The sequence below is a fragment of the Vigna angularis genome, chromosome 3 (genome assembly GCF_016808095.1).
Source record: "Vigna angularis cultivar LongXiaoDou No.4 chromosome 3, ASM1680809v1, whole genome shotgun sequence".
In the NCBI taxonomy this organism is placed as follows: domain Eukaryota; kingdom Viridiplantae; phylum Streptophyta; class Magnoliopsida; order Fabales; family Fabaceae; genus Vigna; species Vigna angularis.
The window spans coordinates 31,507,855-31,529,313 of NC_068972.1; the positions used below are offsets into that span (position 1 = coordinate 31,507,855).

Below are 21,459 nucleotides of genomic sequence, written 5' to 3' on the forward strand. Positions count from 1 at the left end.
ATAGACATTGAGAGGTTAAACTACCTTAAATTTATTATATATTATTATTTTTGTTCTCATTTATGAATTTTTTTCTTATTTATGAATATACTTCTATTTAAATATAGTGTAATCGTTAATATCTTTAAACTCAAACACATTTCATTCTTTCCCCCTTAATCAATTGTTTAGGGGAAGGAAGAGATGATTAAACTTATTTTGCAAACAAGTTCCTATATTTTTAGTTGAAAGTTACCTTTTTGTCCAAAAGTTAAATTAATTTTTGTAAGACATTTTTTCTAAGTCTGTTTAACTTTTCCTTTTAACCAGTACCAAATGAATAAAATTGATATGTCTTCTTCTTCATCTCCTCGTTTGGCCAATGGAGTGAACTTTAGGATCAAAGAAAAAAGAGAAAACAATGTTTATTTAGTTTTAAATAAAACTAATCGATAACATTTTTAAAATAATAATAAAAATAATTTAATAATAATAACATCTAAATTACTCAATAATATTTTAATAAATAATTAAGCAAACCGTTATCAACCAGTTCTTGTCTAATATTAATTATGAACAGAAATACCATGTGTCCTTTCAGACCTTATGGATTTTAATTTAATCAATATGATTATAATTAATAAGACAAAGACACAACCAATTAAACAAAATATAAATAAATTTTTTATTTTCCACAAAACCTTGTGGACTGCAGGAGTATATGCCTTCCAAGAATCACCTTTATAATGAAATAACTTTTTTCAAACTTTTTGCACAAATCAACTATAACATTTATTGCTACAACTCCTTCAAAATTGGATTAAGGACTTTCTTTTCTTTGATAGGGACTCAAACACGACATGATGCTTTCATGCATTTATCATGATGCGAAATTCCACATTTCCAAATTTATTAGGTCTCAACAACTATTTAATTTATTTGGTAAGTAAATTTTTTGTATAGGAGTGGATTAAAAGGGAAAACGGTAAGTTTTTATCTCTATTTTTTTCTTTCAACAACGGAATTAATATATAAAAAAAGGGTACAAAGGTGCCAAAGCCATATACAAGCTTTAATCTCTATTAAAAAAAATCTCTTTTAAAATTAAAGTTAAATATAATTTTAGTTTAAATAAAATAAATAAATTTTTATTTTTGTAATTCAGAAAACATTATTTAGTTTTTCTACCTTAAAAATGTGAAATCATCATTCTTTTGTCAATTTTTCCAACAGCAATTAGTTGTTTAAGTGTTCTATTTCATACTTAGTAGTAGCTTTACTACTTTGTGACAATTTTAATTTTTTAAAATTTTTAAATAAATGTCATTCATTTATCTTAAGAGTGCGCAATAATAAATTTACATTTTAAATAAAAATCAAGGAAATATTATTTATAGTTACTAAAATCAAAATTATCTATTTTACATAAATAAAAACAATGTTCCATAATTTAAAGGGGAAAATAAATATCGTCTTATAAATATCAAGATAAAAACTTATTCATTCTGAATTTATGACTAAAAGTATATATATATATATATATATATATATATATATATATATATATATATTATATATATATATATACATATATATAAATCTAAAAGATATATAAAATGGTAACGGTCCACGTATAATTCACAATGTAAACTTAGCTTTAACTTTGTAGCTTTCTATAAACAATATCACATATGCTAAATTAGATGTCAAATTTACTTTCATTATTAGAAAAATAACATTGAAACATAATTATAAAATAGTTTTATGCAATTAAAAGTATTTGTAATTTTATTTAATTTTAAGAGTTTGTAAGTGTTCTTGAGCAAGTGAATTCTCTAAATGACAAATTTGAGTCTGTTTTTGAATTTTCAAGTTATTTTGGGTCTAATGTTGTTAAAATTTCTTTTAGGTTTTTTTAAGTTGTTTAAACATTTGAACTTATATACAAGGGCACTAAATATATTTGTAAAAAACTTTTGTTGACCATTTTGTGGAATTAGTTTTCATTTAAGAAAGGATTCCCTTGGTTCTTGGTTCCCTTTAGTCGGCTCTTTGGATCTTGAATCATGTTCTTTATCGTATGATTTTTTCTCAGCCTTCTTGTCACCTGATGAGGTTTTTGTTCGCTTTTGTTTCCTGAAGTCTCGAATATCTTCCACTTGCATAAATTTGACTACTCTTTGTCTGAGCTCGTCCAATTTCTTTGCAAGTTGCATGTACAAGCTATCTGCGAATAGTCCTGGCTACAAGGTTGTAATCATATGGTGCATAGCCACTTCAGATTCTGTATTTTCCTCGCAACCTTCCCAAACCTCTCCATAAACACTTGGAATGACTCCTCTTTTTCTTGCCTAATATTCACCAAGGTAATTGTATTGGTAAAAGAAGAAAATGAAGAAGATTAGTATTAAAGAGTAAATTTTTATAAAAACAAGTCCAAGAACTCAAAGTGATGACAACAGATATTCAAAGACTTGTATTTTATTTTTGTATGTGATTAAGCTTTTGTAATAAGTCATATATACTAGTGAATAAATTATGTGTAGAACTTAGCTTAGAGAGTCATAAAAGATCACTCAAGGAAGATTTTATTTTTCATAAAAGCTTTGTAATAATTTATTAGCACTAATGATAATCGATTATCCAAATAAAATCAAGATTTTGTGAAAAGACTATATATCTCTTGAAATAATCCATTATCAGTAGTAGTTGTAACTTGACTCTTCAAGTTCTTGACCTAATTTTCAAAAGCGAAGGTCTATATATGTTTGGAAAAACCTAATTTCGAAATTAACTTTTCATTCAGAGGTTTAGAAATGTGATTGCTAGAGAAACTCTCTGTGTTTGTGAAAATGAAATTTGAAAAACCTAGTGTGGGTAAAAAGATAACTTTCACCAAGTGAGTTTTTGGGTGATTGAGTGTTGTTGTTGCTAGGAGAAGTTGTTCATCCTTTGTGTGACTCAAAGGATGTGGTTCATTCCTTGTGTGATTCAAGAAAGATGTCTTTCATCTCTTGTGTCTTGAGGAGAGGTGTTTTCTAAACCTTAAACTCTTTATTCCTAAGTTTGATTTACTTTTAGTGTTTAAGTTAATCCTTTTTTAAAGAGATTAACATTTGGAAGTAGGGTATTTTGATCCGAATTGGTATAAAATATTTTGTATAATATTCTGTTTTCCTACACTTTTTAAATTATCGGGAAAAAATTTTAAAAGTAAAATTTATATTAACAAACCAATTCAACCTCCCCCCCCCCCTCACGATTTTGTCCAACATAAACATTTTGCTGTACGATTATAAAAAATTAAAGTTAAGTGATGCCGTCAATTAGTGGTGAACTACGCTGTAAACCTTGAGCGAATGATAGAAAAGTTGTCTATAGAGTTCGAGGGTATGTAATGAAAAAACCCAGACGAAAGATTCTCCTTTTAACGAGATAGAAAAGGTTCTACACCAGATGACATCGCTCAGAGTATAGAGTTCCATTTGGTTCATGAACATTCTAAGATGTTCATCAGGGTTAGTAAAGCAATCGTACTTGTCAAATATGGGTATCCTCCAATTGTTTAGTAAAGGTTTCTCAATTATCCTTGCCATAAATGGAAGCATCCTGATCATGTTCACTATTGTAATGATAAGTTATCCTTACTAGCCTTGAGTTGTCTTCTTGGATCGTTCGACAAGGCTTTTCACGTTGCTTGGTTGATATAGGCCGAGTTTGTGCAGGAGGCATATGATTCCTGACGTTGTGCTCTTGGTGCATAGCTAAGTTTTTAGAACATAGAGTCTTTAATTCTTTCTCATACATACGTTGCATTTCATCCATTTGTCTTTGTAGATTGATTCCTCATCATCTCCATAGGATTCGACTGGTTGTCGGGTGCTTCTTCTATAACAACGTTGCTCGTCATGTTCCTTGTAGTCACCATGGGATTAGTAGATTGTTCATTCATGGTGGGAACTAAAATGTTTTGTGTGTATGTGATCAAGTCTTCTCTTTAAGGGATGATCTTCCACTGATCATCTTGAGTCCAATTCTTGTTTGTAAACATTGGTCGAGGGATACTTGTCAAAGGTCTTCCGATATCAAAGTTAATTCGATTCAAATAGCAAATGCAATAAATGTGTCATTAATGTCCAACCTACCACCTTATCTCGAATCTCTATTTATAGACTTTGTGATGAACTTTGGATTAGAATTGACCTAATTACAGTCCAAACATGCCTAATTGTGATTAAGTTTTTAACCTAGATTGTTTGAATCAATCAGCTCAGTCTTGATCGTCTGGTCGTTGTGGCACCATGATTGTTTGATCTAGTGTATGAAATTCTTGAACTTAGGATTAACTCTTTGACTAATAATTGATGGACAAAGCATATTATACCGTCATAATAACCACTTGGTTAATAATGTAAAAATTAATTAACAATAATTCATGAAATTCTTTCTTGTTTTACTATTAACTACTTTAAAAACATTGTTTGTTTAAAATGTAAGATAATCTTTCTCCAATAAAATAAAATATCTCAAAGGAGAACTTTTCTTCTATTTAATAAACTTTCTACGTAGAATTTGAACTCAAAAATATTTGTTAATAAATTAAAACAATTGTGCATGATCTATAAATTAGATAATTACATGTCCTAATGCTTTGAATATGGACCTTAATGAAGCATAGTGAGATAAGTCTATGTCAAAACCCAAAAGATTTGTTTTTATTTGTAACACAAAAGTCAGCTATATGAAAATAATCCAAGGAATACATGTATACAGAGATAGAGGTAGGTCCTATGAAAGGCACAATTAATCTCCATTTAATGCATAACAGTTGAAATAATAATTGCAGTATTCAGCAGCATCTCCATGACTTCTTCTGCAACTGTGGCGACCCTACTGTCCTTCCCCACGCTCTGACTCAACTTTTGTCAACCATTTTTTAATATTAGAATTTTTCCACCATGTGTTCCCAAACCTAAAGCTGGTTTCTCCAATACTTGCTACTGTTTCTCACCCCACACTTCTCTTCTCTTCACTATATATACACATCAAAATGAACACAACATCATCATCCATCAAACACTTTGCTTTTCATCTCCTACCACTTATAGCATTCTGTATATTTCTCAATCCAGGTAACAGGGAATGAATATATATATATATATAACTCTAATTAATGTGCTCCACTTTTGATTTCTCAACCATGTAAACACTTTTTCCTGCTATGCTGTTGTTCTTAGTTTACATGCATGTGCAGGAGATTTTACATTGAGAAGCTAGCACACATGACTCCAGCAATGGTAGGAAGTGGAGAGAGTAATAAACCAGAAAATCAATATCAGAAAGGAGTGAAGCACCTTGTTGAAAATGGCCTTCACAGTGTACCTAAAAAGTACATACTTCCACCTTCTGATCGACCTGGTACAAACTCAGAAGACTCAAATGTTGCCAAGCAAAACCTTGAGCTACCTATCATTGATTATTCCGAACTGCTTGGTCCAAGAAGGCAACAAGTCCTTCAATCCCTGGCCAATGCTTGTGAAGGGTACGGTTTTTTTCAGGTGAGAAACCACATAATTTTCCTGAACTTGATGAAATATTAGTGAAACCTTGCAACTATGAGCTACATATGTAAATCTTGTTAACAATTTGGACTTCATCTATAAACAGATTATGTGAATGTGAAAATAAAATCAGTTTCATTTTGTTTGATTGATGCAGCTGATAAACCATGGTATCTCAGATGATGTTATCAGCAGCATGAGGGATATGAGTGGAAAGTTCTTTGATCTTCCTTTTGAGGAAAGAGAAAAGTACATGACAACTGATATGAGTGCACCTGTTCGATGTGGGACTAGTTTCAGCCAAACCAAAGACAGTGTGTTATGTTGGAGGGACTTCTTGAAACTTCTCTGTCATCCTTTACCTGATTTCCTCCCCCATTGGCCTGCTTCCCCCTTAGACTTCAGGTGTGTACATTCTCACCTTAATTAATTACATATAACCTAAATTAAATATTAATTTATAGTTAATCTATTCTCTCTCTATCATCTATCTCTCCATAGACAACAATTTAAAGCTTAAATCCTAGTATCCATCTATATATCACAGATTAGAATTAATGGCAACTTTCTCCATAAACAAATCAACAACTTTATGCCAACGAGATTGATGCAAGTGGCAGGATTAAACAACGTAACTAAAGCTCTTAAAAAAGGCTCGTGACATGATCTTATACCATAACATGAAATAATCTTCCTGTTCTTTTTTCAACTAAATAAAATATTTCTTCCACTTCTTGCAGATATAAAAATTTAAGTAAGTTGGTCGTAGTTTCATTGCGGATTTAAATATAGTGAAAAATTAGTGTCAATTTGGACATCAGTAATAGTCTTTTCGGTTCAAACGATTGTCTAGAGTATAAAATAGGGCTAGTTGATACAGTCATCATTTAAAACTTGAAAAAAAAATAGTTAAAGTCAATTATAGTTATCACAGTCATCATTTAAACTTGGAAAAAAAAAATTACTTTTACAACGTTTAACTTAAAATGGACAACTAAAATATGAAAAATAAGAAATCAGACAAAGGAAAAAAAGTCAACATTATAAACTTATAAAGTAGTTTTACACTGTCATCCAATGAGAGATTCTGTTACCATTTTTTTTGGCTTGGACACTATAATGAGTCATAATTATTATGAGTAAGGACAAACTAAATTATCCTTTGCTTATAACGTAGGAAAGACGTGGCTACCTACGCAGAAAAAACCAGACACCTGTTCCTGATGTTGATGGAAGCCATTCAAGAGAGTTTAGGAATCATTGAAGGAAAGGAGACAGAAGGAAAAGACAACATTCTAAGAGAGTTGGAAGATGGGAGCCAGATGATGGTGATCAACTTCTATCCACCATGCCCTCAACCTGACCTAACCTTGGGGATGCCCCCTCACTCTGATTATGGATTCCTCACACTCCTTCTCCAAGACCAGGTGGAGGGTTTGCAGGTACACTTCCAAGATCAATGGTTAACTGTTCAACCTATCAACAATGCTTTTGTTGTCAATGTTGGTGATCACCTTGAGGTAAACATGTTCCTTCCTTCATAGATTACATTACAGATTCTTTTGCCACACTTTTTCACTGAAGATGTGTGTGTCTTAGTTAACGAAAATTTTTTTAGGTTTTGTCTGAGCGAAAATTGGAAATTTCAACCTCCCATTTTAGCACAAGGTTCGGAAAAAAGGTCAACTAAACATTTTGAGTATGATTAGACATCAAATAATACAATATTATACTTTAAAAACAAGCACTTCTTTGGACATATTATGATAATGTTTTCATTAGCGTTAAAATATTAGTTATTACAAAGATTAGTGTTGAACTGAAATTACAATATGAACACGAAATATGAATGAAAAAGTCAAATTTGTGGTCCTGAAATCCCTTTTTGTTGGGTTGATTATCAGATATACAGCAATGGGAAGTACAAGAGCGTGTTGCACAGGGTCATGGCTAATTCAAAGAAGAATAGAACATCAGTGGCTTCTCTCCATAGCCTTCCTTTCAACTGTACTGTGAGACCGTCACCAAAACTCATTGACCAACACAATCCCAAACGTTACGCAGACACCAATTTTGATACTTTTCTTGCATACGTTACCACCAGAGAGCCCAAGAGAAAGGATTTCCTCGACTCCAGGAAATTGACTTCAGTATCCGTAGAAGAAAAAGAAATAAAATAATTTTTGTCATTAGATTATTATTGGAACTATATATATAAATTGAAGTGCCATGGCACACAATAGAGGAAAGTTATCTGTGTAACATATTATCAGTATTAATTTTGATATTGTAGGACACTCTGATTGTCACTGATCACAGACATGCAATCTCCTTCTCTTTATCTCCATTATTATATATGTTTGTACCATGTCATCAGTCTCGTGAGCTTGAGCAAAGATGCTAGTATGGTACTTCAATTAATTACGGAAAATAACTAGATATATATCTTTGGAGATTTTCTTCTCATTCACACTATTTCTAATACCTAGGTCATGTGCCCATCTACCAAATTCTGTCAGAGTGGAAATCACATAACAAATAAATGAAGGGTAAATCATCAATAATTTATATCAATACACAAATTTATACAAGTAAATATATAAACCAATTAATATTATCTGGTTCATTTCAAAACAATGTTAATTAGTGAAATGGATACTAGATAATCATAATAAATAAATTTATTGAGGAATATTGATATTAAAACATATTAATACTTCTATTGTATGTCTTTTTGATCAATCTCGAACGATCAATCATCAACCAGTCTAACTCCAAGACAGATAACACTCTAGATCGAGTTCCTTTGGATCGAGCTCGTCCGGGACAATCACCCATGGTCGGCATCCACTAACTGACCTCTTCAACATATTACCTTTGGCCAATCACCATGACTGAACTACCTGATCAATTACAAAAGGTTATTGATAAGAATGGTAATCACAAATCAACTTATTAATTACTTATTAAGGTATGATTGAGCCATAATTTATGTCAAAAAAAAGATAAAAAAAAGTCAATATAACAACTATTATAACTTTCACATACATTCACATAATATGCATCACTTCATTAATTACTAACCGATTAGTTATATACTAATTTTACCATTGAAGTACCTTCTTCCAGTACTATCCGAACAGACTTTCAACGATGTGGAAAGAGAGCAACTGACAACCCAACACCCGTCTGACCACAAAACGCAACAAGTACACTCAAACAATAAGAACAATTACGTCAGAAATCATCAATACTCAGTGTTGAAGATTGTCTACAAGCCCATCCAAAAACCTCCCAAAACAATGCTAATCAAGTCAAAGACTTTAATAGACACATATCACATAATCATTGACTATAGTAAATTCGATGCATCTATCTACAAATTTTCTAATGTATTAGAATTTTCGTTAATTAGTCATCATCATTTGATATATTAATCTATATAATTTGGACAATTATTGAAGTGAAGGTAACTCTCATAATCATAGTACTTTGTACTTAATACATATAATTACAACTTAGATATATAACGAAACCTCACCCAATTAAATAGGACTTATCGCTTAAGCGATAATAGTATGAGAGAATAACTTTTACCTTTCTCTCATTTAATCTAATGTACTTATTTTTCACTCCGATTGTTTTGTCCAAAATCAATGTATATATTAAAGTCACTAAATTTAATCTATACACATCAATTCAGCAACAATTATTATTACTGTCAGTAGTAATTTATTAGAAGTTGAGTTAGATTCCTTTATATCAATTTCTTGCAGGCCGAGTAATAACTATATAAAAGTTAGGATGTTGTAAAAAGTTAGTTAATTATGTTAGTTTTCAGAATTAGTTTTTTTTTATATATAAACAATTTGTATATTGTAATTCAGTATTAATACATTCAATCAAAAATCTCTCACAATCTTTCAAATCAATATTATCTTGTTCGGAGTCCCTTCTAAATCCCTGGATTTCCTACCCTCTAGTTCTTCTTCTAGACATTAGTCTTTCTAGAAGAACCATATCAATTGGTATAAGGAGGTGACCTTTCATCCATGTCTTCACAATGACTGCCAACACCCATTTTGTAAGTGACGATTTTGACTATTTCAAAGCTTCAACCGAGTCTCGCTTCTTGGAGCTGGGAACATCACTAGAGGTCCGCTTCATGACATTGGTGCATCTTGGAAGAACAATCTTTCGGAGATAATCAAGAACCGTGTAACACATTCTTTCGCCAATAATGATAATCAAACTCGCCCTTATTCTTGTAATACTAGGTTGGCTAGGTTGGATTTTCCTCGCTTCAATGGGGATGGTGTGAAACAATGGTTAATTCAATGTGAAACCTTCTTCTTGGTCAATGGTACACCAGATGATTACAAGGTTCGCTTAGCAGTCGTTCATTTTGAAGGCAAAGCTCTGCAATGGCACCATGCCTATGTCAAGAATATAGGGTTATTAAACCTTCCTTCTTGGGAGACATACACCAAAATCTTGATTGCTAGATTCGGCAAGGTGTGTAAGGATCCTATGGCTGACTTAATGCAATTACGACAAAAGAATTTTGTTCAAGATTATCTTGAAGCCTTTGATCGAACAGTTTCGCAAGTCGAACTCTTAGAAGCCAATCAGTTACGTTACTTTTTGGGCAGTTTAAGCAAGATGTGCAGATGATGGTTCGAATGTTTCAACCTACCTCTGTGATGAAAGCTTTTTTGCTAGCTAAAATGTATGAATATGCCAGCAACACCAATTCTCAAGCTAGGTCATTCCATAAACAACATAAACCACCTTTGTTACCTAACCCCACCCAGCACACTGAAGATCATCGGCCAAAACCACAATCTCGAAATCTTAATAGCATGGTTAAAGGCTTTTCTTGGGTACTGCATAACGCACCCTTCAAATCTGATATGCTGCTATTACCACTAGGATGTTGTGATATGGTTCTTGGTATAAAATGGTTGATTATCATAGGGGATATCAATTGGAACTTTCAAAACTTGACCATGGAATTACGATGCATAGAAGGAGATGATACAAATGTGTGACAAGGGTGAAGGTACTTTATTACATTCTTTATCAACCCATGCGAACTCCAGCACTATTCTGGATAGCATTGAGAAATTACTACTGGACTTTGAAGATGTGTTTCAAGAACCATCCACGCTTCCCCCTAAAAGAGTTGATCATGATCATCAAATTCCTCTTGTTCAAGGCACCAACCCAGTAAATAAAATACCTTATAGATATCCTAAGCAGCAGAAAGATATCATTGATGGACTTGTCCATCAGTACTTGCAATTTCGTATCATTCAGAATAGCAACAAATTGGTTGGCAAAAAAGATGGGGGATGACGACTTTGCATCGATTATAGGGAGTTGAATAAAAGGATAGTAAAAAAACGATTTCCTATTCCTCTAGTTGATGATTTATTGGATGAATTACATGGTTGGAATTTCTTCTCTAAGCTTGATTTGCGGTCTGGGTACAATCAAGTTCAAATGGTGGAAGAATATATACACAAGACAACCTTTAAAACTCACTAAAGGCATTATGAATACTTAGTTATGTCCTTTGGGCTAACAAATGCGCCTGCCACTTTTCAAGGACTCACGAATACGGTATTCCAAGAATGATTAAGGAAATTTGTCCTCATATTCTTTGATGATATTTTAGTTTATAGAACCTATCTTGAAGATCATTTAATTCATTTATACAAAGTTCTATCAACATTGAGGACTCATTCTCTATTTGCTAAGAAGTCCAAATGCTACTTTGGAGTTACAAGGGTGGAGTATTTGGGGCATTTCATCTCCAAAGAAGGGGTGGCCACAAATCCAGTTAAGATAGCTGATGTACAACAATGGCCATTACCACAATCTGTGAAACAACTAAGAGGGGTTTTGGGATTGACGGGGCTATTACAGAAGATTTGTAATCCAATATAGCATCATAGCTAGACCATTACATGACATGCTAAAAAAGGATGGATTTAAGTGGACGGAAGAAGCCAAATGTGCTTTTTAGAAATTGAAAACTCAACTAAGTAACTTGTTTTGGCTTTGCCTAATTTCTCCAAAGACTTTGTATTGGAGGTAGATGCATCTGGACAAGGAGTGGGAGTTGTTTTAATGCAAGACCAACACCTTATAGCCTACATCAGTAGGAGCTTTAATTCACAGCAACAAGCACTATCCACATATGACAAGGAACTGTTGGGGGTTGTGTTTGCAGTTTAGAAATGGTGACACTACTTACTTCCTAAGAAGTTTACTATTTAAACATATCATCAAAGCCTCAAGTATATCCTGGATCAATAGTTGTCCACAACTTTTCACCAAAAGTGGCTAGTTAAGTTGGTGGAGTTCGATTTCAATATTGAATACAAACAAGGGCGTGAAAATATAGTTGTGGATGCTTTATCCAGAATAGGATGTTCAGCTCTCCTTATTCATCAACCTACGTCTTAGTTACTAAATACCATAAAAGACACTTGGCAAACAAATATCGATTTAAAATAAGTCATCATAGAGTTACAAGTTAATAACAACACTCATAAGCATTTCTCATGGTAGAGGGAGAATTGAGGAGGAAAGGAAAATTGGTAGTGGGTAAAGATCAAGAAGGAAGAGAACAACTTCTTGTATGGTTCCATGCCAATGCTTACGGAGGGAATTCAGGCAAGGATTCTACTCTTCACAGGACAAAATCTATAATGTATTAGAAAGGCATGACCAAGGATATTAAGACATTTGTACAACAATGCCAAGTATGCCAAAGGAACAAATATGATACTGCTGCATCACCTGGATTGCTGCAACCATTAATGGTTCCAGACCATGTATGGCAGCATATTACTATGGATTTCATAGAAGGATTACCTAACTCTTTTGGCAAGCAAGTGATCTTTGTCATGGTGGACAGATTGAGTAAAGCAGCCTAATTTATGGCATTACAACATCCTTATACAGTTGCAACAGTAGCTCAATGTTTCTTAGATAAAATCTTCAAACTACAAGAATTTTCCACTACTATTACAAGTGATAAGGACCCCATCTTTATAAGCCAATTTTGGAAGGAGTTTATGACAGTCCAGGGGGTTCAAACCCAACTTTCCACTGCCTACCATCCTCAGATAGATGGCTAGACAAAAGTGGCCAATACATGTGCGAAAACATATTTAAGATGCATGTGCTATGATGAACCTAAGTAGTGGTCCAAATGGCTTTCGTTGGCTGAATGGTGGTATAACACAACTTACCACAATTCTATAAAAGTAAGCCCCTATGAAATCGTTTATGGCCAGACCCCTCCTGTTCATCTACCATACCTACCAGGGGAGGCTAAAGTGGAATTAGTTGATAGAAGTTTGCAAAAAAGGGAAGAAATCCTTAAGCTGGCAAAATTCCACATGAAAATAGCACATGAAAGAATGAAACAGTTGACAAATAAACATAGATCAGAAAGAGAATTTCATATTAGAGATTTGGTTTTTGTCAAACTTCACCCATATAAACAAATCTTTGTAGCATTTAGAGGCAATGCAAAGCTGGCTCCTTAATACTATGGGCCTTATCCTTTCCTTGAAAAGATTGGTGTAGTGGCTTATAGGGTGCAATTACCAGTAAATTTCTTGATACGTAATGTCTTTCATGTCTCTCAATTGAAGAAATCAATGGGGGAGGCAAACACTTCAATAAACTACCCAATAATAGTAGAAGAAGTTGTCATCAGAGAACTTGAAGCTATCATTGATAGAGTTACTGTGAAGAGAGGTATCATCGTTGTCACCAAAGTTTTGGTTAAGTGGAAACATCAGTTGCCTGAAGATGCTACATTGTAATTCTATTATGACTTGAAGAAGAAGTTTCCAAATTTCAGTCCTTGAGGACAAGGACTTTTCTAAGAGGAGGGGATTGGTACAAGATGTTGTAAAAAGTAGTTAAATCTGTTAGTTTATAGAATTAGTTAACTCTGTTAGCTTTTCTGATATATAAAAAATTTGTATATTGTAATTCAGTATCAATGCATTCAGTCAGAAATCTCACAATCTTTCAAATCAATATTACCTTGTTCGGAGGCCCTTCTAAATCCTTGGATTCCCTACCCCCTAGGTTCTTCTTCGAGACATTAGTCTTCCTAAAAGAACCATATCACCAAACAACTCAAAACTTCAATTAAGCAATAAAATCTTTCAAATAATCACTTTTCTTAACTGTTAGAACAAGAAAAGAGGTTAAATATTCGCAAAATAGGATAAAAGAATAATAGTTTGAGAAATGTTAGAGTAAGATTGTAGTTGCTTCAAATTAAATTATAAGGACAAGGATTCATATCATTCCATTGTTACCATCTGATCAAAGAAAAGGATGAGAATATTGTCTTCAAAAAGTTAAGAATATCAAAGAGAATAAAAAGAATGTAAAATTGATACGACACTATGTTCTTCCCAACAACACAAAAATCAACCCTTAAGTTCACTAATCTAGAAAGAGATAATAATAGAGCTCTTTCATTTTTTATCAATTCCCAAGTGAAACCTCCCAATTTGAACTATCTTATTACAAAATATAGTCTATACTATGTATTCCTAATTGCGAAAAATGGAATATATTATGAGAAGGATGTAAAGCATGTTCATGACAATCAAATAAAATCCCATAAATTAAGGAGGCACCATCTTTTGACTTGGGAGCTCTTCTTACACCAAGGACATGTGTATATCTCACTTTAACACATGATCACTAAGAGAGACTGCCTAAATGTCTTTTCACTACAAAAAAATTGATATTTTGTAGGAATTTTTATTTCAATTTGCATGATTTTTGAAATCTTCGCAGTTAGAGTCGCCACAACATTTTTGTGGAGGTTTATGTGATGGCATCTTGTATCAGATTTATTGGTGTTGTCAAAATGGGTTGAAACTCGTGAGCCAATTCAGCCCACCACGGGTTCCAACCAGATTGGGTTGAAAAAAAATGTGAAATTTTGATCCGATCCAATTTTGACCTGACTCACAAACCCACCTATTTTTTTTAATGAAATGAAATTAATTGATTACTCAATGAAACCAAAAACATTGCAACTCAAAATGTTGCGTTGCCTATTGAAAAGAACATATAGTCTTCCCCTCTGCAAAGAAAACCCTTACTCTGTACAATAGAGCCTTCACGACGCAAAGAGAAACCCTTCCCCTTCACGCAGCAGCAAACCCGTCATAGTAGAGCCCTTCGTGCAGCATACCCTCCTATTCCCCTTCGCATAATATTGAAACCCTCACTGTCCTCAAATATCTCAGGTAAGCAATGATTTTGATTTTTACAGCTTGCAGATCTCGTTTGCTCATGTTTTTTTGGCCATAATAAAGTGTAACGTGAGTGGTAGAGATTTAAGTGCTTTATTTTGAGAGTGAACCATGGGTTGGGTATGGGTTTAGATTCAGATTGCAGTAGCTAGTTATAGGGTTTTGCAGCAACAAAAAATGGTCCTTATAGCATTAATAATGGTTCATTTTAAGGTTCGTAATTCAATAAATTTCTGCAAGTTCTATATGGTCCAGGAGCACCGTATAATGGCCGGGATAAGAGAGATTTCAGGAGCGTAGTGTTTGAGTTCAACTTCTGACTCTTTTCGGTGAAGTGTTTTGGGGGGTGTTTAAGATGCTAGATTAGGTCCTATTATTTTAGAAATTTTTAAGCTAAACTATTCATCCATGATGAGATATGAGATTTGATGATTGTAAAATGTATACATTGCACTTCTTAATTCACACAAATGTTTGTCTTCGGACCAATTAAGATTTTTATTGTCTTTTATTTGGAAAAGCCAACTCCTAATTCTAGTAATTTATGCAATGAAGGTGTTGTTGACAAGAACCATACTACTACTACTACTACCTACAATTCACAAAACTTTATCTTTTTCCTCGCTTATCTTTCTCTGCTTTCGTTCTCATTAACCCTATGGAACCCACCATGATGAAATACTACCTGACAAACCTTCCTTAATGTCCTCTATTTGTATATTTTTATGTTCTTTGTATAAAATCTTTAGCTTGCATGAAGCATGTGACATTATAAATACCCAAGCTTCACCTTTGTAATGAACTTTTGAGATTAATGAGATAAGAATTTCTGAAACCCAGAATTAATTCCTCCTTGAAAGTCAAAGGTATAGACTCTTAGGGATCCATCTCTAGCCATCTTCCAAGCACACCTCCACGACACACTTCTCCATTACTAATCTGTTTCAGCATTGTGGCCTACACGTCAACGCCTTGCCACATCCTCCAACACTTTCTCTCGCGAAGCATCATCATCAGCAAATCACATCTTCCTTTTTCGTTCTTCTTGCTTCGCGTTCTCTCTCGCATTAGCCACACCTTTTCCATTCTCTCTGCCTCCTGAGAGGATTCACACAAAAACCTAGCCTTTCCTTCAAAGCATTTTTGACTTCGCTCATCACTGAATCGCATCTTCTCTGCTGCTTCGCGATCTCTCTCTCTAACACCAAACCTCATGCTCTACTAGGGTTTCTTCTTACTTTTCGTCTTTTTCTCTTTTCTGACCGATTGATTCGTTGTTTTTAACCATTTCCATCGATCTATCTCACATTTGAACCAATTAATTGGTTCATTTAGAGGTTCTCGCTTTTTCTAGGGTTTTGTTAACTCATTGGCAAGTCTACCAAATCGTATCAAGTAATATAAAATGGTAAGATCAAGTATCGTATCCCAGAAGACTCATGGCACTAAACAATCATGTAATTACTTAACTAATTAAGACTGAAAAGCTATTTTGTTTGTTTTTAAATGCAAATGCAACAAAAGTAAATATGAATCCAAATTAATCAATTGAGGCTAAAACAAAAATTAATGGATGGTGTTAATGATATGAGATATAAATGTTGTTGGGGTTTAGATTTCACTTTCTTTACTTTCATGCATATAAGAATTCATCTTCATTAAAATGTTAACGTCACTTTCTAATTACTTAGAACCCGATCCCTCGGCGTAAAAAGCCTAGTCTCAATTATTAGACCTCAATCCCTTGAATCCCCAATAACCAATTTCACATTAAGAAAAGAAGCTTTGGGTGAAATCCTCCAGATCATGATTCATAAGATATTTCCCAATACTCAAACATCAAGTCATGAGTGGCCAAAACATAACAAGCATTACGGAAGAAGAAAAACACTAACATACAATGAAAGAAGCATAAAATATTTAAAAATATTCAAAGAGATGAAAGTTTAGAGGTTACATCTTCCCCAACAACAAATGACTTTAGTTCTCCATCGTCATGGAGAACCTTGGTGTGCAATGGAAGAATGAGATAAAAACCCTAAAAAGATAAGGGGAGAGCTCCCGCATCCCATATTCTGCTCCAAAGGGTCGAAAAGGGTGTTTCTGAGCTTCAGCCATCAAAAGATGTCAACCCTAGTGTGTAGAAACCTTTAAATAGATCAAAATTGGATCATGGGCCAACGTTGTTGGTGCTCAGCACCCCAACTAAGGGCAACCAGGCATGACTGCGAAGAGACTAGCCCTCAGCGCTCAGGCTGAGGGCAACCAGGCGTCCTGTGTGACAACCAATTGGCGTTTAGCGCCCCTAGAGAGGACGCACAGGCGTGCTTAGGAGGTGAGTGGCGCTCAACGCCCCAAATGGGGGCAATCAGGCGCCCTTGCAAGACATGTTACGCCCAGGGCCCCAGGAAAGGGTAACCATGCACCCTACGAGCCTTATTTAGCCTTCTTTCCTGGTGCTTTTATTGTCCCTCTCTTGGGTTCCAACGCCTTGATACTTTTGCACCACTTCCAATCATACCAATAACCTACAAAATTGAGGGAATTAGTGATCAAAATCATAAAGTATAACCTCTCTTCACTTATTTATCAAATTCAACTAAAACAAGAGTTTAAGCAAGCTTCAAAGTCAAAAAGGGTTATTTTACTATCAAAATAGCATAACAAATAACGGTAAATTCAACTGTTTTCACATCCCCAAACTTGAGACTTTGCTTGTCCTCAAGCAAAATGTAACTCAGTGCAAACAACATAGTCATGCTAATATGGTCTAGCACACCAAAAACATTCTCTTCAAGGACAAGTAAATCACTCATGTCTGCGCATCATAGAAAGATCAATCAAGATATAATGAAGTCTTAGCCAATCAAGCTTTAACTATGGTGCTCACATAACACAAAATACACAGCAGATGCACAAGCCTTATGAGTGATCAACAACCAAGCAAAATATTAACCTATAGTGCATGGAACCTGTGAGGACTCAAAAAAAAAAAAAAAAAAAAAAAAAAAAACGTGCGTCCACGTGGCGGCAGGAGAGCGCGCCACGTCAGTAGTGTACATGGCCGACAGCAGTGCCCGACAGCCACTGATGGACGCCAGCCGCCACACGTCCGGTAGTGGGGAACAGTGGGTCGGCCAGCTGAACGAGCGTCGGCGATGGTGGAAGACGCGTGGCAAAAGTACAGTGGTCGACCGTCCAGAGTGGGTTGGTGTAGTGCGTCCGGCCGAGCGCGCACTGGTATAGTGGAGACGTGCGTTCGGCTGAGTGGAGCACTCACCTCTTAATTTAATTCTGATAGATCTCTCTCTTCACCCTCTTTCCTTCAGTTTCTTAGATTCAATTCTCTCCTCCTTCTCTCTTCACTCTTTGCACCCTTCTCTCTCTAAGAAATCACTACTGCACCTCCTCCATTCCACACTCCGGCAAGATTGAAGGACGCTCGGCGTAGGAGTTCCAGAGAGAACGTTCGACTGGTGAAGCTGGTAGGTTCTTCCTTCCTCTCTGACGTTCGTCCTTAGCTGTGTTTGAGTTGTACGTTCGTATTTCTTAGAGTAGAGCGGTTCTGATTTTTCATTATTGGGGTTCGTCTGAACAGTGGATTAACGAGCGCTTGTTATTGGAATTTGAGTAGAGAATCTGTGAACGTTCGTCATTTCCGGGTAAGGGAAGCTTACTTAATTTAACTGTTTTGTTGTATGTGTGGGTGTGAACGTTCGTTATTTTACTGTATAGATGCATGATGAATGATGAAATGATGGTATGAACGTTCGTTATTTCACTGTATGATGTTGCCATGACTGATTTGCATGAACGTTCGTTATTTTGAAAGTATGAGAATATTATATGTTGATTTGGATGCATGAACGTTCGTTACTTGGATGAAATGAAATATATGAAAGTACATGATATGAATCGTTTGAAAAATGAGATTTTCTTTATGTGAACGAGTGGAACTATGAGAAAGGAACTGGAAATGAAAAATGAATTGTAAGAGGACTTTATGAACATGTACGTTCGTACTGAACAGTCATTTACCGTTCGGTTTTCCCCTAATAAAAGGTTTGAAATGTTGATCCTGTCATTTTAATAAATCCCTGTTTGAGGACGAACGTCCTCGTCCTAAATTGCCATGCTTGAGCGTTCGGCCAAGCACTGTTTTGATCTTCTCTTTGTAATTCCCATGATATTTTACGTTCGTTACTGAGACGGTCTCTGACCGTTCGGTGTTTGTTGGTCAACATGATAAATTCCCTGGTTGAGGACGAGCGTCCTCACCCTAGAATGCTCTGTTTGAGCGTTCGGTTTGGCACTGTAGAAATGTTGTACGTCTGATAAACTTCCCTCTTTTTGTACTTGTATATATATACGTAGCAGTGCATATTTCCGTTCGTATTACTTCTCCAAACTTCTCTTAGTTTATTTTCAAGACTTATCAATCTGAGTTACTGGACGTTCAGTCTTACACCAGACGTTCGCCCAGAATAGCGTTCGGTCTTACACCGGACGATTGTACTGGAAGGCGTTCGGTCTTACACTGAACGTACGCTCAAAGTGTCGTTCGGTCTCCAACTGAGCGTTCGTTATAAATAGTGCTCGGTCTCCAACTGAGCGTTCGGCCTAATAGTGCTCTTCTTTGAATTGAGCGTTCGTCCGAATAGTACTCGGTATCATTTTGAGCGCTCGTTCTCTTCTCCCACTAAATAGCGTTCGTCCAATGAACAGTACTATTGGAATTTTCTGCAGATTTTAGCGTTCGGTCTTCGTTCCGAACGAGCGTCTTTTGGTCTCGCTTTTAGCGTTCGGTCTTTGATTCAAACGAACGTCCTTTTGGTCTCACTTACAACGTTCGTCCTCGATCTTTGGGGACAGAACGTTCGGCTTTTGGTGATTTTGTTATGAATGATGAAAATGATTATGGATTGATGAATAATGAATGATGAACAGTATTTGAGATGATATGAAAGTTATGAATATTGAACGAGCGTTCCAGGCAGGAACGACTCATGGTTGAATGTTGAAAGTTGTAAAGTATGACTGTGGATAGTTAATGCTGGCTGTTCATCCTGATGTTCCGTGAGTGCTCGTTCTCAAGTAGAGGACGCACGTCATGCGTGGGAACGGCAGGAGGTCCTTAGTCCATAAGTTAACGTGGGCGACGTAAGAACGGACTAACCTCGGGTGGCAGCTGATGAGGATGCCAGTTACCACACCACCCGGGTGCGTGAACGCCTGTAACTACGCAGATTTCATACAGTCCGGACAGTCAGTCGTGTTGAGTTTTATTTTGTACATGCGTTAAATTATGTGATGTATGATGAATGCGTACGTTGATATGTATGTGTGAAATGAACTGTTTGCTAGAAATTATATGTTGATGCATGAGTTAAATTACGTAAGCTTACCCTTTCGTTTTCCTTGTGTTGTCCATTGTACTTGTACGTCCGTCTTGTCATTGCAATGATCATCCGTGTGGGTGTGAGCAGAGGGAGATGAGCGTTTGGAAGAAGCATTGAATGAAGAGAGCCTGGTTGATGTTGAAGTGAAGATCGAGCAGTGAGATCGCTCGGCCAGTATTGTATTTAGTTGAATTGAGTGGTCGTTCGACCATCTCTTGTTTTCTTTTGAGTTAATTCGACCGTTCAGTAATTATCCTGTGTAAACCGTTCGGTCAGGTTTCTTGTACGTTTATCTTAAATTTGTAAAACTCTTATGTGTGGCGTGCGACTTTTGCACATTCGTCCGTTATGTTGGATTTGTACTCAAGGACGTTCGTCCTTGAGCGTTCGTTCGGGTTTTATTTTGTTTTTAGTTGGAAAACTGTATTGAAATATTATTAAATGTGATTTTCTGATTTTATGGTGTTATGCTGTATTTTTGGGATGTCACAGAACCATTCCTCACCAGAGAAAGTGTTTCACTCAAGCTCAAAGGTGTATAGTGAGGTGTTTGTTTCACTCTACCACCACAATGTCACACAATTCAACTTTGCCTTTCATTTAAACACATCAAACGCATTCACAAGCAAGTTATCATCACAAGGACTTTTTACAGCTTGTATTATGGCTAGGCTAAGAAGAAAACTGGTTTTTCTGGATACAACAAAGCACCTTGAGTTAAGAGAGTGAACAATTACTTCATAATTTAGCATTAATCTCTCTTTCTACTTTTCACTTGAGAAACCACTTCTCAACTTAATCCCAACTTTTCATTCATTGAGGTTTTCTTTATCCATTTATTCCTTCTTCTCTTATCTTTTATTTTCTTTTGCTTTGCTCAATGCTCTTTTTCTATTTCATTATTTTTTTCTGCAATTCTTTCCAATTTCCCAATAACCCCAAACTTGAACCATTCTCCTATACCATACAAACATACTCAACTCAACTCAAGGCAAGGATTTCAAAAGGTTTTTCATATTCAAGGTCAAGGTTTAAAGGATAGAACGAACATTGTTCTTTGTTTGGTTAACATATTGACATTGGCTTACATGGGAGAAGAACAGATGGCCTTGATCATTTGTAACAACCAAGCAAGTGGTTCAACATAGAAATTTAGGCAAAATCAATTATGATTCCAAAGCAATAGCATTCAATCAATAGATGCTGTCAGTA

At 35.2% G+C, this 21,459-nt stretch overlaps 1 protein-coding gene and 1 long non-coding RNA gene across 2 annotated transcripts; both read left to right on the top strand.

Annotated features, from left to right (window-relative positions):
- The first annotated feature begins 4,979 nt into the window (after positions 1-4,979).
- On the top strand, positions 4,980-7,853 carry LOC108325709 (probable 2-oxoglutarate-dependent dioxygenase SLC1). Its single transcript, XM_017558804.2, has 5 exons — positions 4,980-5,111; positions 5,234-5,537; positions 5,698-5,945; positions 6,718-7,060; positions 7,445-7,853. The coding sequence occupies exons 2-5, from the start codon at positions 5,262-5,264 to the stop codon at positions 7,718-7,720; spliced, it is 1,143 nt and encodes a 380-aa protein (XP_017414293.1). The 5' UTR covers positions 4,980-5,111; positions 5,234-5,261; the 3' UTR covers positions 7,721-7,853.
- Positions 7,854-18,249: 10,396 nt separating this feature from the next.
- LOC128195949 (uncharacterized) lies at positions 18,250-20,715 on the top strand. Its single transcript, XR_008247905.1, has 3 exons — positions 18,250-18,333; positions 18,447-18,510; positions 20,335-20,715. It is a non-coding gene; the product is annotated as an uncharacterized LOC128195949 (long non-coding RNA).
- Positions 20,716-21,459: the final 744 nt, after the last annotated feature.